The sequence below is a fragment of the Orcinus orca genome, chromosome 5 (assembly GCF_937001465.1).
Source record: "Orcinus orca chromosome 5, mOrcOrc1.1, whole genome shotgun sequence".
NCBI classification, from domain to species: Eukaryota; Metazoa; Chordata; class Mammalia; order Artiodactyla; family Delphinidae; genus Orcinus; species Orcinus orca.
In genome coordinates this window covers 12,219,016-12,236,631 of record NC_064563.1, presented here as the reverse complement: position 1 = coordinate 12,236,631, position 17,616 = coordinate 12,219,016, and the positions used below count along the sequence as shown (strand labels likewise).

At 49.4% G+C, this 17,616-nt stretch overlaps 1 protein-coding gene across 1 annotated transcript in view; it reads left to right on the top strand.

Annotated features, from left to right (window-relative positions):
• GALNT15 (polypeptide N-acetylgalactosaminyltransferase 15) overlaps window positions 1-17,616 on the top strand; it is a 39,754-nt gene that overhangs the window by 2,906 nt on the left and 19,232 nt on the right. Inside the window, exons 2-3 of the mRNA XM_004271932.4 lie at window positions 14,183-14,349; window positions 15,757-15,961. Coding sequence (XP_004271980.1) covers window positions 14,183-14,349; window positions 15,757-15,961 — 372 coding nt within the window. The remainder of the gene's footprint in view (window positions 1-14,182; window positions 14,350-15,756; window positions 15,962-17,616) is intronic.

The window sequence follows — 17,616 nt, the reverse complement described above, 5'->3', positions numbered from 1 at the left end:
GCAAGCTGTGTGGTGTCTTGTCATGTGTGCATGTGTGTTGTTGCTGTGTCAATATTCATGTGTGTATGCATCGTGATTGCGTGACACGTGCACGTATCATGTATGTGATGCACATGGCATTGTGCCTGTGTGTGTTGTTATGTGGTGCTTGAGCTGTATGTTTTTGTGGTACGTGTGTCGTGACTGTGTGCACCTGTGTGATATGTATGATGTGCTTGTGTGTGTTTTACCCATGCGTTGTGTAAGTGGTGTGAAGGGCACGGGTGTATTGTGTGTGTGTGGTTCATGTGTGTATGTTGTGCACGTGGCGTGATGGGCACCCCTACTGTGCTTGTGTGCATGTGTGTGTGCTGTGATGTACGGCTTGTTCGGCGTGTTTGTGTGGTCTGTGTACATGCGTATTTGTTGTGAGTGTGCTGCACATGTGCATTGTGTGGTGTGTGCTCCTTGTGTTATAAATGTGTTGTGCAAGCGGCGCGTGTGTACTTTTGCAAGTGTGTTGTCTGTGTTGTGCTTGTGGTGTGAAGTGCATGGGTGAGTGTTGTGCATGTGTGTGCATGTGTGGGTACACTGTGTCATGCGTGTGATGTGCACGTGTGTATGTGCATGTGTGCACCACTTCTGTGTGTGCTTCTTCCAGCCAGAGTGACCAACTAGTTTCAGTTTGCCTGGACTTTCCCATCGCAGTAACCCCTCGGTCCCAGGCTAACCGGGCCGGTAGGTCTCCCCGCCCACAGCTTGGTTCTGTCCGGCAGGATGTGGCGCCCTCTTCTGGCCGCAGCCTGTCCCTGCAGCCTGTGCGCCCGGCCTGAGACCCCAGACTCCCCTGCGCCCGGCCTGACACCCCAGACTCCCCTCCCCCAGAAGCGCACAGGCCCTGGCGCCGCCCCTTCCTGGCAGGCTCCAGGATGCACAAGGGATTCTCTGCAAAGTAAGGCCACAACCCTCCCTCCAGGGTGCCAGGACTCTCCTTCTCCCATCACTCTATTTATTAAAATTTTTTTTTTATTGGAGCATAATTGCTTTACAATGTTGTGTTAGTTTCTGCTGTACAGAAATCCGCTATATGTATACATACATCCCCTCCCTCTTGGACCTCCCTCCCCCCCACCCCACCCCTCTAGGTCGTCACAGAGCACCGAGCTGAGCTTCCTGTGCTTTATAGCAGGTTCCTGCTAGCTGTCTATTTTATGCATGGTAGTGTATATATTTCAATCCTTATCTCCCAATTCATCCCACCCTCCCCTTCCCCACCCCCCACCCCCGCCCTCCGTGTCCACATGTCCGTCCTCCACTTCTCCATCTCTATTCCTGCCCTGCAAATAGGTTCATCCGTACCATTTTTCTAGATTTAAAACTGGGCCCAAATACAACCCATAAAAGAACAGCCATTTCTCAAGCACCTACCCTTTGTGTCTGAGGACACTCTTTATGCCCAGCAGATTGCATAGAGGCTGTTTCTCAAATTTCAACATGTATGCAAATCGCCCCAGGCATCTTGTGACAATGCAGAGTATGTTGGTAGTTGGCCGGGGGTGCAGCCCCAGATGCGACATTTCTATCAGGTCCCCCAGCACTGATGGTCCAGAGACCACAGTTTTGAGCAGCAAGGGACTACATCATTGGTTCCCAAACGTATGTGCATGTTAGATTCCTGCAGATTGTTTGTTTAAAATGTAGATTTTTCAGGGTTTCCCTGGTGGCGCAGTGGTTGAGAGTCCGCCTGCCGATGCAGAGAACACGGGTTTGTGCCCCGGTCCGGGAAGGTCCCACATGCCGCGGAGCGGCTAGGCCTGTGAGCCATGGCCACTGAGCCTGCGTGTCCGGAGCCTGTGCTCCGCAGCGGGAGAGGCCACAGCAGTGAGAGGCCCGCGTACCGCAAAAAAAAAAAAAAAAATGTAGATTTTTCAGACTCCATCGCTAGAGACTATCGGTGGCTCTGAGTTGGAACCCAGCGATCTGAATTTTTACAAGCTGATACTAGACAGTTTGGGGAACCACTGGTATAGATGGTGAGTGGAGAGGTAGTAGGGTTCTGGAAGTTTCCATGGAGGAGGTAGTTCTGGGATTGGAGAATAGAGAAGAGAGGCAGAAAGAAACACAGTCCCCTTCATGGCCCAGGGTTTTACACTTAAACGCAAATGTCAGGTCAGCCGTAGCTGGCTGCACGCTACCTGCCTGTGCCAACTTATAACTTGTGTTTACCGTTTGGCCCATGTTTCCCTGGTTTATATGCCCACAACTGTGACTAAATCATACGCCCGTAGAACAGTGGACCTGGGGTTGAATTCTGGACACCAACCCTTACTGTGTGACCTTGTGTAATCATTCAACCTCTCTGAGCCTCGGTTTCTCCAACTGTAAAATGGCGATGATAATAACACCCTTGCGTAGGGTTGTGGATCAAATGAGATGAAGTGTGTGCTGATTCCCCCCCGCCAACCCCCCCCGCCCCCGCAGTGTTCAAGTCCAAACAGAAGATGCCCTTATTGTATTCTCTAGCATAGGCCCTAGGAGTGAGTTGTAAAGACGGAGGAAGATTGGAGCAGGCAGCTGTGGGCCTCACACCACTGTCCTTTCTCTGACCCATGGGTTATTTTCTGCCCCTCCAGCTGCTAAGTCATCACAAATTTGGCAGCACATCGGAATTACCTGGGAAGTCATAAGAAGGACTCCTACGCGGGTCCCACTTTCAGGGATTCTTATTTAGTTGGTCTGGGGTGAGGCCTGGGTGTCCCCTGGTAGTTCCAACGTGCAGCCAGGGCTGAGAACCAGGGCTGCAAGGCACCAGGCACTCCCCCGCCAGTGGGGGGAGGTAGGAAGGAGCATCTCCTCCTCTGCTCACCCCGCCCCCCTCCTGCCCCAGAGGCCCCTTTGGCAGGAGCTTTGTTGTCAAGGAGGAGGGGTGCTGCAGGCCACAGGGTCAGGTCAGTTCCTGGTGGGCAGCGAGACACCCCAGGATGGCTTTGGCACCTGGGCTGCAAAAGAGAGGAGAGGCAGCTGACAGGGCATCACCAGTAAATCTGGGGGAGAAGGCATGCCCCTTGGGGAGGGGTTAGTAGCCTGGGGCAGAGACTGGGGGCTGGAGCCCAGCTCATCCCCCTCCGGCAACAAGAGAGGGAAAATAACCCAGTATGTGTGGGACTTGGCCAGCCAGGTGTCGAAGGGAACCCACAAGCACCAAGCCCCCGAGGCCAGCGTAGCCACGGCCGGGAGCGGCGCCTCCCTGGATCTCCACCCTGGATCCGGCCCCCACAGTGGGGTTGTGGTGTAGACAGAGCTGAGTGTGACTCTTTGAGATCGAATGCACTTATGGTGCCCAGTGCAGTGGGGTCTTGTCTTGTGCTTCGGGCCAGCCTCGGGGGTTAGATCAGAAGTGATCCACCTGCATCTAATCTTTTTTTAATTACTGGGGAAAGCTGGTGTTATTTACTGCAGTGCCACTCGAAGTGTGGGCCTCAGACCTGCAGCATCAGAAATGTTCAGAGTCTCAGGCCCACTCAGACCTACTGCTTGAGAAACTCTGTTCTTAACAAGATCCGCAGGTGGTTTATGCTCGTGTGAAAGTTTGAGTAAGCTGATGAGGGTTCACAGCCCTGGCTGCATGTGAGCGTTTTGTGAATCATCACGGCCAGGCTCCCCACCCGCAGACCAACCGAGCAAAATACAACTGACCGGGACTCGCTCTCTAAGTGATTCTTGTGTGCAGCCAGGCCGGGAGCTACTGATCTAGGTCCTCTTAGGTGAAAAGGAACAGAGACACTCATGTGACTGCAGGTGGCAGGGTTGCTTCGAGTCTTCCCAGGGAAGTAAGGAGCAGGGACTGCCCAGGCAAGACTGCAGGCAGTGCAGGAAGGGGACTCACGGGTCACAGTGCTTCTGGGATTGTGCCTTCCTGACGTCCTCTGGCAGCTGGAGGCCCGGCACTCACTCCTGTTGCAACTTCCCTGCTGATGTCTTGTCCTCTACTCAAGCTGTCGTCTGGCACCCACCTGTATCAGCATCACCCGGGAGCTTGCTCACTAGAGATGCAGACTCTCAGGCCCCACCCCAGACCTCCTGGACCCCAAATCTGCATTTATGGAGATGCCGGGTGATGTGGGTACCTGTTAATATCTGAGAAGCGCTGGGCTACCTCTTGGCTTCTGCTGCCTCATCGTTGGCTTACTGCCCATTCTGTGACCTGCTACCAGCTGCTGACCCTCGCCGTGTGTCTGAATATCACCTTGAGACCAAGGATCGGTCTGGGGCAGCTGGCCATTCTTGGGGCAGCTGTCCCTGTTAGGCGGAGCTCTTGCACCAGGAGCCTTCAGTGTTCAGACCAGAGACTCCTAGTCGGTACCCATCTTTAGTCCAGGACTAGGGAGCCAGGATCAGAGCAAAGCCAAGGATGCCTGGAGCCCCTCAGAAGGAGGCTGGGAGAATTCAGAGGACTCCCACAAAGAGAAGGGGACCTGGTGTGACTTGTCTCCACTGTGGCGAGTGACAGGCTGGCAACCTCAGCCTCACCTACAGGCTCCAGCCCTTCCACATTTCTCTCTCATCTGTAAGCTCCTTTGTCCATCCTTCTAAGGCATTGTCTGCAGGCTGTATCTCCAGCCGCTCTATCCCCAGGTCTGGCCTGGAAATTGGTGTCCCCAAGATGAGCTCTACCAATTAGAGACACAATGGGCTGAACCTCGGGTTTTTCCCAGAATGCAAGAAATTGGTATTATTGTCCTGTGTCTATAGACAGCCAGCCTATACACCCCTTGAAAGCAAGAACAGTGTCCACCTTCATTCACTGAATAATTATTTGTTTAGCGACTATTGAAAGTGAGAAGGTGAGCAAGCCCCAGCCCCACCCCCAAAGAGCTCAGGGTACACTGAGGGATGCAGACAAGTAACCAGCTGTTACATCACTGGGCTCAGGGCTGAGACAGGGAAGCCCATCTCAGTGGGGGGGCCTCTGCTGATTTGGTAGGAGCAGGGGGTCAGTCACTCCAAACCAGCTTTAGAAAACCCGGCAGAAACCTTTCTACTCTGGCCAGGCAAGGGAAGGGCAGGAGAGGGTTTGTGTCACAGCCAGGCCATCTGGTGCACTGCTGTGACTCATCCTCTTCAGAATCAGCCTCCAAATTCATGTTCTGAGTTCACGGGGGACCCTGGAGCTGCATGAAGTGAGGGCGTGCATCTTTGTGTAAACACAGACGCAGGCTCTCCTGATCTTGGAGTGTGAAGACATAAAGTTTGCACTCATTGAGCGGCTCTCCTGGGCCTGAATGATCCCTTTTAATCCAGGCAGCAGCCGTGGGCTGGAGAAAGGTCTCAGGCTCCCTGTGCTGGCTAATTAAGGGATATAAATAAATAACAGAGCCAAGATTCAAAGCCACATTGATTTGATTCCAAAGCCCTGGGTCTTTCCTTCCCCACCTGCTGCCACTCAGAAGATGGACAAATGAGGTCAGGGTGGGCTTTCGGATACTTGTGTGATGTGTACAAACTGGGACAGTAAAATATTCACCAGGTATATGGTTGAAGGACAAAGAAAATGCCTCCATTATTTAATAATGAAAACAAGGATTTCTTCTTGGATCGCTTCATGAGTACCTGGTGACATTTGGACACTGCTTCGCAATGCACAAGAGCTGTTTCCCTGCCCTGCCTCATTCACGACCCCCAGCAAAGCCGTGGCACAGACAGAGCAGGAAAAACATCCCCACTTGACAGAAAGAACCCAGGTCGCCAGGGGAGGGAAGCGACTTGCCCAGGGCCCCTGTGTGGACCACTTACCTTTTGCTCTCTTCTTTGTTTACCTACGTACTTTATTCCCTCAAAGGATTTGAAGATACATTATGAAATACAAAATTGCTATTAATATCATGTTTAGTCAAGATGAAGGGAAGCACACTTTAGAAAATCTTTCCTTCCTTTCCTGGTACAGGCCAAGCCCCTTCCCACCTCCAGGCCTTAGCAGAGGCTGTGACCTCTGCCAAGAACACCTCTCCCCTCTCAGTTGTTGAATAATTCTTCGGTTTTCTGTTTAATAGGATATAAACTCCATGATATCAGAGACTATCTGAGTTTGGGTTCCCCCAAAGCAGACCCTAAGGATAAAGAGTTGTTTTGCAGGTGATGCCTGGGAGCCCTGGTAGGGAGCAGCCAATGAAAAGTGGGTTTGCAGGCAGTTACCTCTGCAGGCAGCTAGAGCTCAGCCCTGGGGGGAACCTGGGAGACAGCATCTCGTTGTTACCCACCCCCACCCTTAGGGTCTGGGTTGCTGGATATTAATACACCAACTCATTTTAGTCACTGACTGAGGGCAGCTCCCAGGGGTGGAGGGAGGTTACTCTCCACCTCTTCAGGCAGCTGGTGCTTAAGGAGAGCATCTCTGGCAGTCAGAGAAAACGCTCGGGCAATTGGAAGTCAGGCTGTGCTGTATTATATGATATCCCCGAGGGGATATGGGCAGGGCACCACAGATTCTGCTTCAAGGATTTTATCTACTTAATTCATCTTCCAGTCCTCACGCATAGTAGGTTGTCAGTCAATATCAGTTAAATGACTGGATGGAGAGATGGGAGATCAAGATCAAAGAGAAAATTAGAATGAAAATAAGCAACCAATGACTAAATATCCTAATTCCTTACTCTGAGCTTCCTGGCAGCCAAAGTGAAAAAGGAAACTCAATAAGTATCATGATCCTTGTTGCTCAGGAACAGGAAACACGCCAGGTCCTCAGAGGAGGAAAAGCTTTTCCTGGCACTTCTATCTGCCAGGAATTTCCCCCTAAAGTTGCATGGAGGGGATAGAAAGTGCTGGAGGAGACAATTCCCCTCCACAGGTGTTACAGAGACTGTAATGCCAAGCAGGTGTCCTGAAATGCCTTCATGTACTGTTCTCTGATCAAAGCTGAGAGCATGGTGTCAAGCAGAACTCCACAGAAGCAAATTTCTAAGGCAGCCAAGACAGTGGGATCAAAGTAAATTGCTTTCTGAGGACTTTACTGAATCAGTGTAGACAGTCCAGAGCTTGTGATGAAACCAATGGATTGCATGTTCTTCAAATAACGCCCCCCCCATCACAGTCAGTGTGATCTGGACATCAGAACCCAAGCCTTATGACTCTGAATCCAGAACATTCTATTAGCACTTCAGTCCAAGATGGGGATATGTATATACTGGTCAAGAGCACAAGGTTTAGAGTCACACTGACCATCAGCAACTTGCTGTGCAACTTTAAGCAAGTCACTTAAGCTCTCTGGACTCTAATTTCCTCATCTTTAAAATGGGACAGTGTATCCGTTATCTAGTGCTGCATACACACGACCTCAAAATTTAGTGGCTTAAAAATTGGACGTCATAAAATTTTTAATTTTGTGCTTGAAGAAAGTGAAGACACAATCCCAGAAATGGTAGAAAATATTTGCAAATCATATATCTGATTAGGGATTTATATCAGAATATATAAAGAACCCTTACAATAACAATTAAAAGATATCCAACTTAAAAATAGGCAAAGGATTAGAATAGACATTTCTCCAAAGAATACATAGAAAATAGCCAAAAAGCACATGAAATGATCCTCAAATCATTAGTCAGTAGGGAAATGCAAATCAAAATCACAGTGAGGTACCATTTCACCCACACTGGAATGGCTAAAGAAAAACCCAGACAATAACAAGTGTTGACAGGGATGTGAAGAAGTTGTTGGTGGAACGTAGAATGGTGCAGCTGCTTTGGAAGACAGTTTGGCAGTTCCTCAAAATATTAAACACAGATTTACCACATGACTCGGCAATGCCAGTCCTAGCTCTATACCCAAGAGAACTGAAAACATATGTTCACACAAAAACTTATACATGAATGTTCACAGCAGCATTACTCATAATAGCCAAAACTGGAAATACTCAAATGTCCGTCAACTGATGAATGGATAAATAAAATACAGTCTATTCAAACAATGGAACATTATTCATCAGTAAAAAGGAATGAAGTGCTGATACATGCTTCAACACGATGAACCTTGAAAACATTATATTAAGCGAAAGAAGCCAGACACAAAAGGCTGCATGTTATGTGATTCCATTTATATGACGTTTATAATCTTTAAGTAGTCCTCTAAAATAACTCTACTTCTTATCCTCATTTTACAGATGAAGAAACTGAGGCCTAGAGAGGTATTCAGGCCTTTGGGAGGCTTGCAAGAAATAATAATAACTAGCATGTATTGAACTGTTACTTATGAGTAAGGCACTGCTCTAAGTACTTTGTATGAAGTAACTCATTTGATCCTTCCAACAAACCCATTTCACAGATGAAAAATACTGAGGTTAAGTAAAATGCATGCTCAAAAAGGACATACTGGAATCAAAAGTATTTCGAAAAATAACAATTGATTACTACAGATGTGACTGGTTCTGCGGATCTGGAAATTGTTGAAAGGAAAGATGGTTATCAGAGAGCTTATGTCGCTTGTCCGAGTCACACAAGGACAGAGCCAGGATTTGAACTCAATGCCAAAGCTTGATGACACATACGGACTCTTCCTAAGATGCCCTGAACTGTCACGGTGTTTGAGCTCTCAGGGTATCGCATGCCACACCCCCCTTCTCCACACTATGCTACCACATGGGCCCGTCCGCCCATCCCTACGAGACCCGGTGCTGCCCATGGGCTGATGACCACCGACCTCAGAAGCCCAGGCATGTATCCAGAGCCCTTTTTCCACGGGGCTCTACACAGCCTGCCCTGCCCACAGGCTCCTGCGCCTCCTCACCCCGCCCCCCAGAAACAAAAGAATCAATCCTGGTTCCTCTGAAGAGCATCTCCCTGGCCCCGAGACACAGCCCTCGCCACCCTCTGTTGCTGATACTTAGCACCGCGCTCAGACTACGGTGAGAGCACTGGCCTTCCCGCAGGAGCCCACGGCACTCAGCCCTGAAAGACCACGGTACCGCCACGGCTATTTCCAGTTCACGGCTCGGGGCAGTTCTGCGGTTGCCTGAAGAGGTGTTCCAGCACCACCTGTTTATGTCTTGGAGGCCATGTGAGCATCTTTCCACGGGGCAGGTGAAGGGTCCTCTCGGAGCTGGTGCCAGGACACCTGCCTCCGCGGCTCAGGGAGGTACCGCCCTTGGCCTTGGAAGAGCTTCCAGAAGCCCATTTGCCTTTCAAAGTCCCCGCAGCCTATTGAGCTCATCCCAGCCTTGCCTGTCATCTCTTCACCCACCTCTCTCACCAGGAAGAGAGAACACAGTTCTATCTATGCATAAAACCTAGAAAACCCTAGTGGAGGGAGAGGAGGGGAGTCCTCTGAGATTCTCTTTGAAACCCCTGCTCCCCTGGTTTGTCCTCTTCTCTTCCCCCTCTCCTATGCATAGAAGAGTCAGGAGCACAGAATTTCAAGGCTGGAAGAGCCTTCGTGATCCATCCTGCAGTGGTAATACATCCTCTGATCATGGCAGCAAATACACAGCGCTGAGTGCCAGCACCGTTCTTAGTGCTTCGTGAAAAAGCCATCTCATCTTCACAGCAGCCCTGCAACACGGGGGCTACTGTCACCCGCCTGCAGAAACCAAGGCCCCAGGAAGCCACGTTACTTGTCCAGGGTCGTTTACACAGCTAGGAAGTAGCGGGGCTCCCGCGTCCACAGCTGAATCATCTCTGCAGGGAATGTCCTGTGAGCCCAAGGAGAGAAAGTCGGTTGCCCGGGGTCCCCAGCTCTGTAGCCCGGCAGGAAGCTCCCCCGTCTCCTGACATGAGGAGAGTTAAATATTGAGTATATTACCCAAAGAAACTCAGGGAGCAGCAGGGGGGAGATTCAAATCAAAATTTGTCTGATTCCAAGTCCAAGCTCTTTTGACCACCATTCTACAAGGACACATGGGTGCACACAGACAAAGACACACAGACACACACACACAGAAGTGTTGTTTCCTGTCCACATATTCTATAGATTGGGGTGGAGAAGGGGCCAGGCCCCGGGGAAGGTATGGCTGTGTTCTGCCCTGAGGTGATGAACTTCACTCCGTCTGAATCTGCACCCATGGGCATCCCATCTGCAGACCTCCTTGTCCCCAGACTCCTCTCCTGTCTGACTTGGAAAACAGCCAGCCTCCGAGCAATCGCCCAAGTAATGTTTCTGGGTTTTTCTGTACTCACTGAGTCCACTGAGGCAAGATTTCTTTTCAACAGCCATTGGAGGTCCCCATCTCTAGAACCCCTGGATCCGCCAATACGTACAACCACACAGGAAATGGAGAACGCACAAAGGAAAATTGGAACCTGTTTGTTTGTGAGCAGATCTAGAGCAGTTCTGGGGGCAGAGTGGAACTTCTCTAACTCGGATAGACTGCAGGAGGGCCTGGGGTGAGAGGAGGGGCTGCGGGGTGGGAGAGAGGGAGGGTAGAGGGGGTCGAAGACTCAACCGAGAGCGCAGCGTGTGCTGGGGCCTCTCCGTTATCATCCCAAAACTTCATGGGAACTGGTTCCACTTTGGATGTGTTATTTGACCATCCTGAAATCAAGCTGTAAAGGTTCATGTATAGTATAGTTCATTATTGTATTCATCTTAGGGATGCTTCTAAGGACACTGTCATCTCTTGAGGGACTTCTTTCTAAAGTCCTTAGGAATTTCTTTTAGCAATTAGTGCTAGGTGTAAAAACTAGGGAAATCTAAATGAGGTCTGTATTTGAGTTAATAGTATGGAACACTGTCAGATTCCTGGTTTGGATCATTGTGGATCATTCGGCAAAGCTGGGTGAAGATAACATGGGAACTGTCTGTACTAATTTTGCAACTTCTTTTGAGTCTTAAATGATTTCAAATGAAAAAGTTATAAATTGTAAAAAAAAAAAAAAAAACAGTCTAGAAAGAACATTGCTTTCCCCAAAATATCTGGTATGTAACTTTTCTGATGGTAATAATTCTACTGCAGAATAAACCTCCCATTTTACTTTGGCTACCAGGAAGCTCAGAGTCAAATTTTAGATTCTCTCTAGAAATACCAAGGCCCTTTTGACCTATGAATGTATGTTCTTTCTCCAGATGTTGACTTTCTACTTGTCAGCTAAAGAAAAATGCACAACCTAAGAGTTTCCAGTTATGTTTTATTTGGGAACCTTACTGAGGACCATAGCCGGGGAGACAGGCTCTCAAATAGCTCTGAGGAACTGCTCCAAAGAGGTAGGGGAGGATATATAGGAGGTTTTGCTGAAAACAAACAAACAAATAAACAGACAAACCATGGAGCTGAACATCAAAAGATAACTGCTAATCACAAAACACAGATATCTCAAGTTAATGATTTTAGTGCTTTTCTACCTAAGGGAAGATGCAAAAGTCTGGGCTCATTGAAATTATTCCTTAGATAAGTATCTTAAGTAGCCTCTTTTTCTGCATCCTGAATCCCCTCAGGGTGCATTGTGGGTGAGGGATGCACTGGCTGTTGGCTTGATGGCTACAACGTTCTTTTCTTTTTACTGGAATGGCAGGCGACATTCTTTGTCCGCACACTCTTACTTCTATTTCCCTACTCTTGACTTTTCAGCCTTATTTTTTCTTTTACCATTATTTTATGGTACTTATTTCTTGAGAGTGACTTTAAATACTTTATGAAAAGAAATGGTGTATAAATACAGAAACAATAAGACAGTTGTCACAGCTACCTTATGAGATGTTCATGCGCTTTTTTTTTTTTTTTTTTTTTTTTTGCGGTACGCGGGCCTCTCACTGTTGTGGCCTCTCCCGTTGCGGAGCACAGGCTCCGGACGCGCAGGCTTAGTGGCCATGGCTCACGGGCCCAGCCGCTCCGCGGCATGCGGGATCCCCCCGGACCGGGGCACGAACCCGCATCCCCTGCATCGGCAGGCGGACTCCCAACCACTGCGCCACCAAGGAAGCCCTCATGCGCTTTTTTGTTTAATTATCTAAGATTTCTGTTTTACCATTAAGTTAAAGCACTTACCTAGTATCAATCCCCCACCACATAGGATTTTGCCCAGAGAGTCACGGGCAGGTTTCCAGAGTGTTGAGAGCTCCAGCTTTGGCTGGGACGCACCCGGCAGAGGGATGTCCAGCTGGTGAGCAGCTCGGGCTGACCCTTCAGGTGGCATCTCCCGCGAGCAGGGCCAGCCTCCTCTGATCATCCCTCTGTGTGCAGTCCCACCAGCACAGATGCCTTTAGATGCTGGAAGTTTGAGGTCCTTGGGACAGCCCCAATTCAAATGCAAATACTCCTCTGAGGAGGGACCAGTGGTTTCAGCAGCTGCAGCCTAGAAAGGAGCACTCTGGAAGTGCAGTTTAGGAAAGTGCCTTTTGTGGACAATGTGAGCCACACACTGCTCCATGGACCAGCTTGTTATTAGAATTCATTCCACTGTGGATTCGCTCAGAGCTCTCAACAGACCCGATGCACAACAAATATAGAGCATCCCATTCACCTGGAGAGGAAAGTGGGACCTGACAGCCTCTGGGCAGAGGCCACACCACGCACCCCACCGCCCCACGGGTTAAAAGATAAAGAGAGGATTCTAAAGGCAGAAAGAGAAAAACAAAGAGTTCCTTACAAGGGAACCCCCGTAAGGCTGTCAGCTGATTTCTCTACAGAAACGTTCAGGCCAGAAGGAATGACAAGATATATTCAGAGTCCCCAAGGGGAAAAATCTGCAACCTAGGATACTCTTCCCAGCAATATTATCATTTAGAATAGAAAGAGAGAGAAAGAATTTCTCAGGCAAGTAAAAGCTAAAAGAATACAGTAATGCTAAACCTATCCTAAAGGAAATATTGAAAGTCTTCTCTAAATAGAGAAGAAGTAAGAATCTATAGGAAAGAGAAAATCACAGTTGGAAAGTAAATCATTTAAAGAAGCCAGTACACAGATTTTTAAAAAATTTTCTGTTAAAGCGATCATAACCACAATGAACAGCAAAAGAATGAAAATGAAGATGGAAAATCATAAAATCATCAAAATCATAAAATATGAAGGAGGAGAGTAAAGAAATATAGATTTTTTTTCTAGAATGTGTTTGACTCTATATGACTACCAGTCTAAAGCAATTAGATATAGGAAGATGAGTTAACATACTTGAAAAACAGGATAACCACAAATCAAAAATATACAATAGAGTCACAAAAACCAAAAAAAAAGAACATAAGCATAATACAAAGAAAATCATCAAACCAGAAAAGGAAAAAGAAAAACAAAGGGATAAAGAAGAAATTTAAAATCAATGGGAAAACAAGGTTAAAATTGGCAATAAATACATATCTATGAATAATTACCTTAAATGTCAATGGATTAAACACTCCAATCAAAAGACACAGAGTCGGGCTTCCCTGGTGGCGCAGTGGTTGAGAATCTGCCTGCTAATGCAGGGGACACGGGTTCGAGCCCTGGTCTGGGAGGATCCCACATGCCGCAGAGCAGCTGGGCCTCTGAGCCACAACTACTGAGCCTGCGCATCTGGAGCCTGTGCTCCGCAACAAGAGAGGCCGCGATAGTGAGAGGCCCGCGCACCGCGATGAAGAGTGGCCCCCGCTTGGCACAACTAGAGAAAGCCCTCGCACAGAAACGAAGACCCAACACAGCAAAAATAAATTAAAAAAAAAAAATGACACAGTCTCGAAAAAAAAAAAGACACAGAGTGGCAGATTGGATTACAAAAAAAAAAACAAAAAAACTACAGTATGCTGCCTACAAGAGACCCACCTTAGGGCAAAGGACACGCATAGATTGAAATGTTGATTAACATGTATTATGTGTCAGATGCTGTACTAGATTATAGAAATAGAAAAATAAAGAAAATAGTGTCCCTACTCCTAAACCGATGATCTTTCATGTTCACAGGACACTTACTATGTACCTCGTCCTGTTTAAGCCTCACAACAGCTCTAAGAGGTTGGTGATATTGTCATTCATTCCCACTTTACAGATTAGGACAGTCATCTGCTGAGAATGGTGGTAATACCTCTCAACTGCTATGGGAGAGGCATGGGTTAACACCGTAAAGAAGCTCTCGGAACCCGAGTCCTGGGAGATAGTGGACAGCACTTCTGTCAGGGTGTAATGGGTTCTGTTTATGTGGAAATTCTGAGAAAACCCAGAGAGAGCCGGTGAGTTGGGAGGAGAGCCATTGGCTGAAGAAGCCCCAGCCAGGGCCTGCCCTTCCCCTCAGCGCCCTGCTTCTCTTCCCTGCAGGTGTCTGCAGCAGCATCCCGGAGACAGCCTGCCCACAGCCAGCGTCATCCTCTGTTTCCATGATGAGGCCTGGTCCACCCTCCTGAGAACCGTGCATAGCATCCTGGACACAGTGCCCAGGGCCTACCTGAAGGAGATCATCCTGGTGGACGACCTCAGCCAGCAAGGTGCCTGCGGGCTTCCTCCAGGTTTCCTGGGGAGGGCCTGGACCCTGGGGGGGTTCCCGTGCACAGACTGGGGTTTGGAACCTGTGCAGGCAAGGTTCCCCAAAGCAGACCTGCAGATGGGATGCAGGCGCAGGTAACTCATTAGTGAAGAGCCCCAGGGGCACTGCTTCTCGGTGAATACCAAAGACGTATTCTGCTCGTTGAATCCTCAGATGCAGAACCCTCAGACACAAAGGGCTGACTACGCTGTCCTTTTATATAAGGCACTTGAACATCTGCAGATTTTGGTATCTACGGGGGTGGGTCCTGGAACCAATCCCCTCACCCAGATACTGAGGAACGACTATACATTGTTCTTTCCATCTCCACTAGTTTGCTTATCTGGGTGTACTCAGCATGCCCATACACACAGCATTTCTGATCTTGAATACAAAGCCTAACAAGCTTGTCTCATCCTGTCAACTCTATAGATTGTCATTCCTAAAAGAACGTTTAGACTTTTGGTCTCCATTTCCTACCTCCCACTTTCTCTTCGACCCACTGCATTTTGCCCAGTCACCGCTACCACTGCAGTGAGACCGCTTTGGCCAGGGCCACCAATGACACACTGGCAGTCATATGAAATGGACCCTCTGTCTTTGACTTCCCTGACCACTGTGTCTTAGCTCAGGTACCCTAGAAGCAGAGCCTGAGATGGGGCCTCATGTGCATGTGATTTGGCGGGGGCGGTGCCCTCCGGGGAACACTGTAGGGGAGTGGGGAAAGCTGGAGAGGCAGAGGAAGGAGCTGAACTTAGACGTGGTGTCAGACGAAGTTCAGCCACAGCCTGATCCCAGGGGAGCTCTGCAGTGTAAACTGCACCTCAGCATCTGTCTTGCCTTGAGGCAAGGGAGCGGGCTTGGTACCCCGGCAATGGCCGGTCATTGACTCTGGCACCTGGCGTGAGGGGTATCATTCTGCATGACTCCCTGCCACTTGCAGGACAGGTGGTTCCCATACTCTAGGGCACATCTCCAGGGAAGGCTGCTGATTGCCGTTAGCAGCCAGCCTGCAGCAGCTGGGCACATGCAAAGCAAACCAGATCAGTAAAAGGGATCTCAGGGCTTCTGAGGAGGGCACCAGCCGTATCTGCTTCAACCTCATTGCTGCATTTAGAGAATGTGAGAGAGTTCTCTCCTCTCTTAGTTTTACGACACCATTTCCTTTAGTGTTTAGTGGAGAGAATCCTGACCCACCGAAACTAACGAAGCGTTTTACACCTTCACAACCACCACCATGTACGTGCTGCTCGGGACTCTCGTGCCCACCACAGCTCCCAAGATAGACCTGTTGACAATGTTCCTAGTGAGGGTCATGGCAATCTCGCGGGCTGTGGCATCCGTGACCCCACTGTCCTGTTGCTTCCAGGACAGCTCAAGTCGGCTCTCAGCGAGTACGTGGCCCGGCTGGAGGGGGTGAAGCTGCTCAGGAGCAACAGGAGGCTGGGCGCCGCCAGGGCCCGGATGCTGGGCGCCGCCAGGGCCACCGGGGACGTGCTGGTCTTCATGGACGCCCACTGCGAGTGCCACCCGGGCTGGCTGGAGCCCCTCCTGGCCAGAATAGCTGGTGACAGGTAACTCACCCCCAGGGGCTGCAGAGCAGGAGGTGGGAGAGGGGGAAACAGTCCACAGCCTCAGCCGCTCAGAGAACACCCACCCATCACTGCCTGTGCTGACTACCAGCTCTAGGGCCCAAGCCAAGGAGTAAGACTCATGGCCAGAGAAAAAGGAGAATTTCCAAGGGGAAATGGGCAACACCCTCTTAGAGGTATTCCTGGCTCCAGAGGCTGTCAAGAGGCTCAAGAGCTGTTTCCCACTTGAAGACTGGTCTGGGCTCCTGTCCTAGCAACACCTAGTTCTTAAGGTTACCTAGTTCTCAGCCGGGGCTGGGCCTGCTTCACAGGGAGAAGCAAGGTGGGGCAGGGAACAGAGCACCTCCGTTCGAGGGCGTAAATGATGGAAGGCAGTCTGAGGAATCCTGTGTGTGTGTGTGTGTGTGTGTGCGCGTGCGTGCGTGCGTGTGTGTGTGTGCGCGCGTGCGTGCGTGTGTGTGTGTGTGCGTGCGTGCGTGTGTGTGTGTGTGTTGAAGAGCAGCGAGGGGATCAAGATGCCTCCAGCTCTGCAGAGGGAGCATCCTTCCTCTTGTCCGATGCCCACAGGAAACTCTCCAGCCTCCATCCTTCTCCACTCCCCTCAGCAGGCAGAGTCCTGGAAGGGCCAGCGTCAGTCTTGGGGTCGCACCTGAGCAGCAGAGCTCTGGGAAGAGGCAATTCAGAGCTTTTTGCTTCTCAGTATAAGATACTTCTCACAAACACGGAGAATTTGCGTGAACTTCCAAAATGACTTTATACGTTGTAGAGCTGGAGGAACATCCAGGCCTGGGGAAAATAAAGAGTGGGTGAGATGAACTCGGGTTCATTCTTCCTTGCGGTAAAAAGTTTGGTTGGGAAGTTTGCAACTGCAGGTAGCTTTTGGCTCTCTGGACAGTGGTGCCTTGGTTGACCTCACATATTTCAGTTAGCTGGTGTTTGTTGATGGCTCATTGAAACCCAAACGCTTGACCTCCTGGAGCTTAGAAAGGCTTAAGAGAGGATCGATCTCGTGTCTGCCTGAGAGTTAAAACTCAGTTCACAAGTGACAGGATGATGGATTGAGCCCTCTCCTAGCTCCTTCCAAGTCAGACAGGGAAGCTTTGCTATTTTGTTTTAAGTGAAGTCCAGGAGCACCAGCTACATCTGTAGATTCGAAACACAAAGCTAAGTATAAGATTTTTTTTTTAACCACCTTTTTTCGAGTCCCTAGACTGTAGTTACTTCCTAATTCAGCTCTGGTTGGGCAGCTGCTATGGTCCATGGGAATGAAAACCAAAACAAGGAAACATCTTTCACTTCATTCATTGACATTTTATCCTTTATCTCTATCCGAAATGTACTCAAAGAGGCTTATGATGAATCACTTATGTATCTGGCTAAAAGAGAAGGGAAAGGAGATTTCAGAAAGGAAAAGATAGTGTTAGAAATAGGGGATACGGACGTCCCTGGTGGCACAGTGGTTAAAAACCCGCCTGCCAATGCAGGGACACGGGTTCGAGCCCGGGTCTGGGAAGATCCCACATGTTGTGGGGTAACTAAGCCCGTGCGCCACAACTACTGAGCTTGCTCTCTAGAGCCCCCGAGCCACAGCTACCAAGCCCGTGCGCCACAACTACTGAAGCCCGCACGCCTAGAGC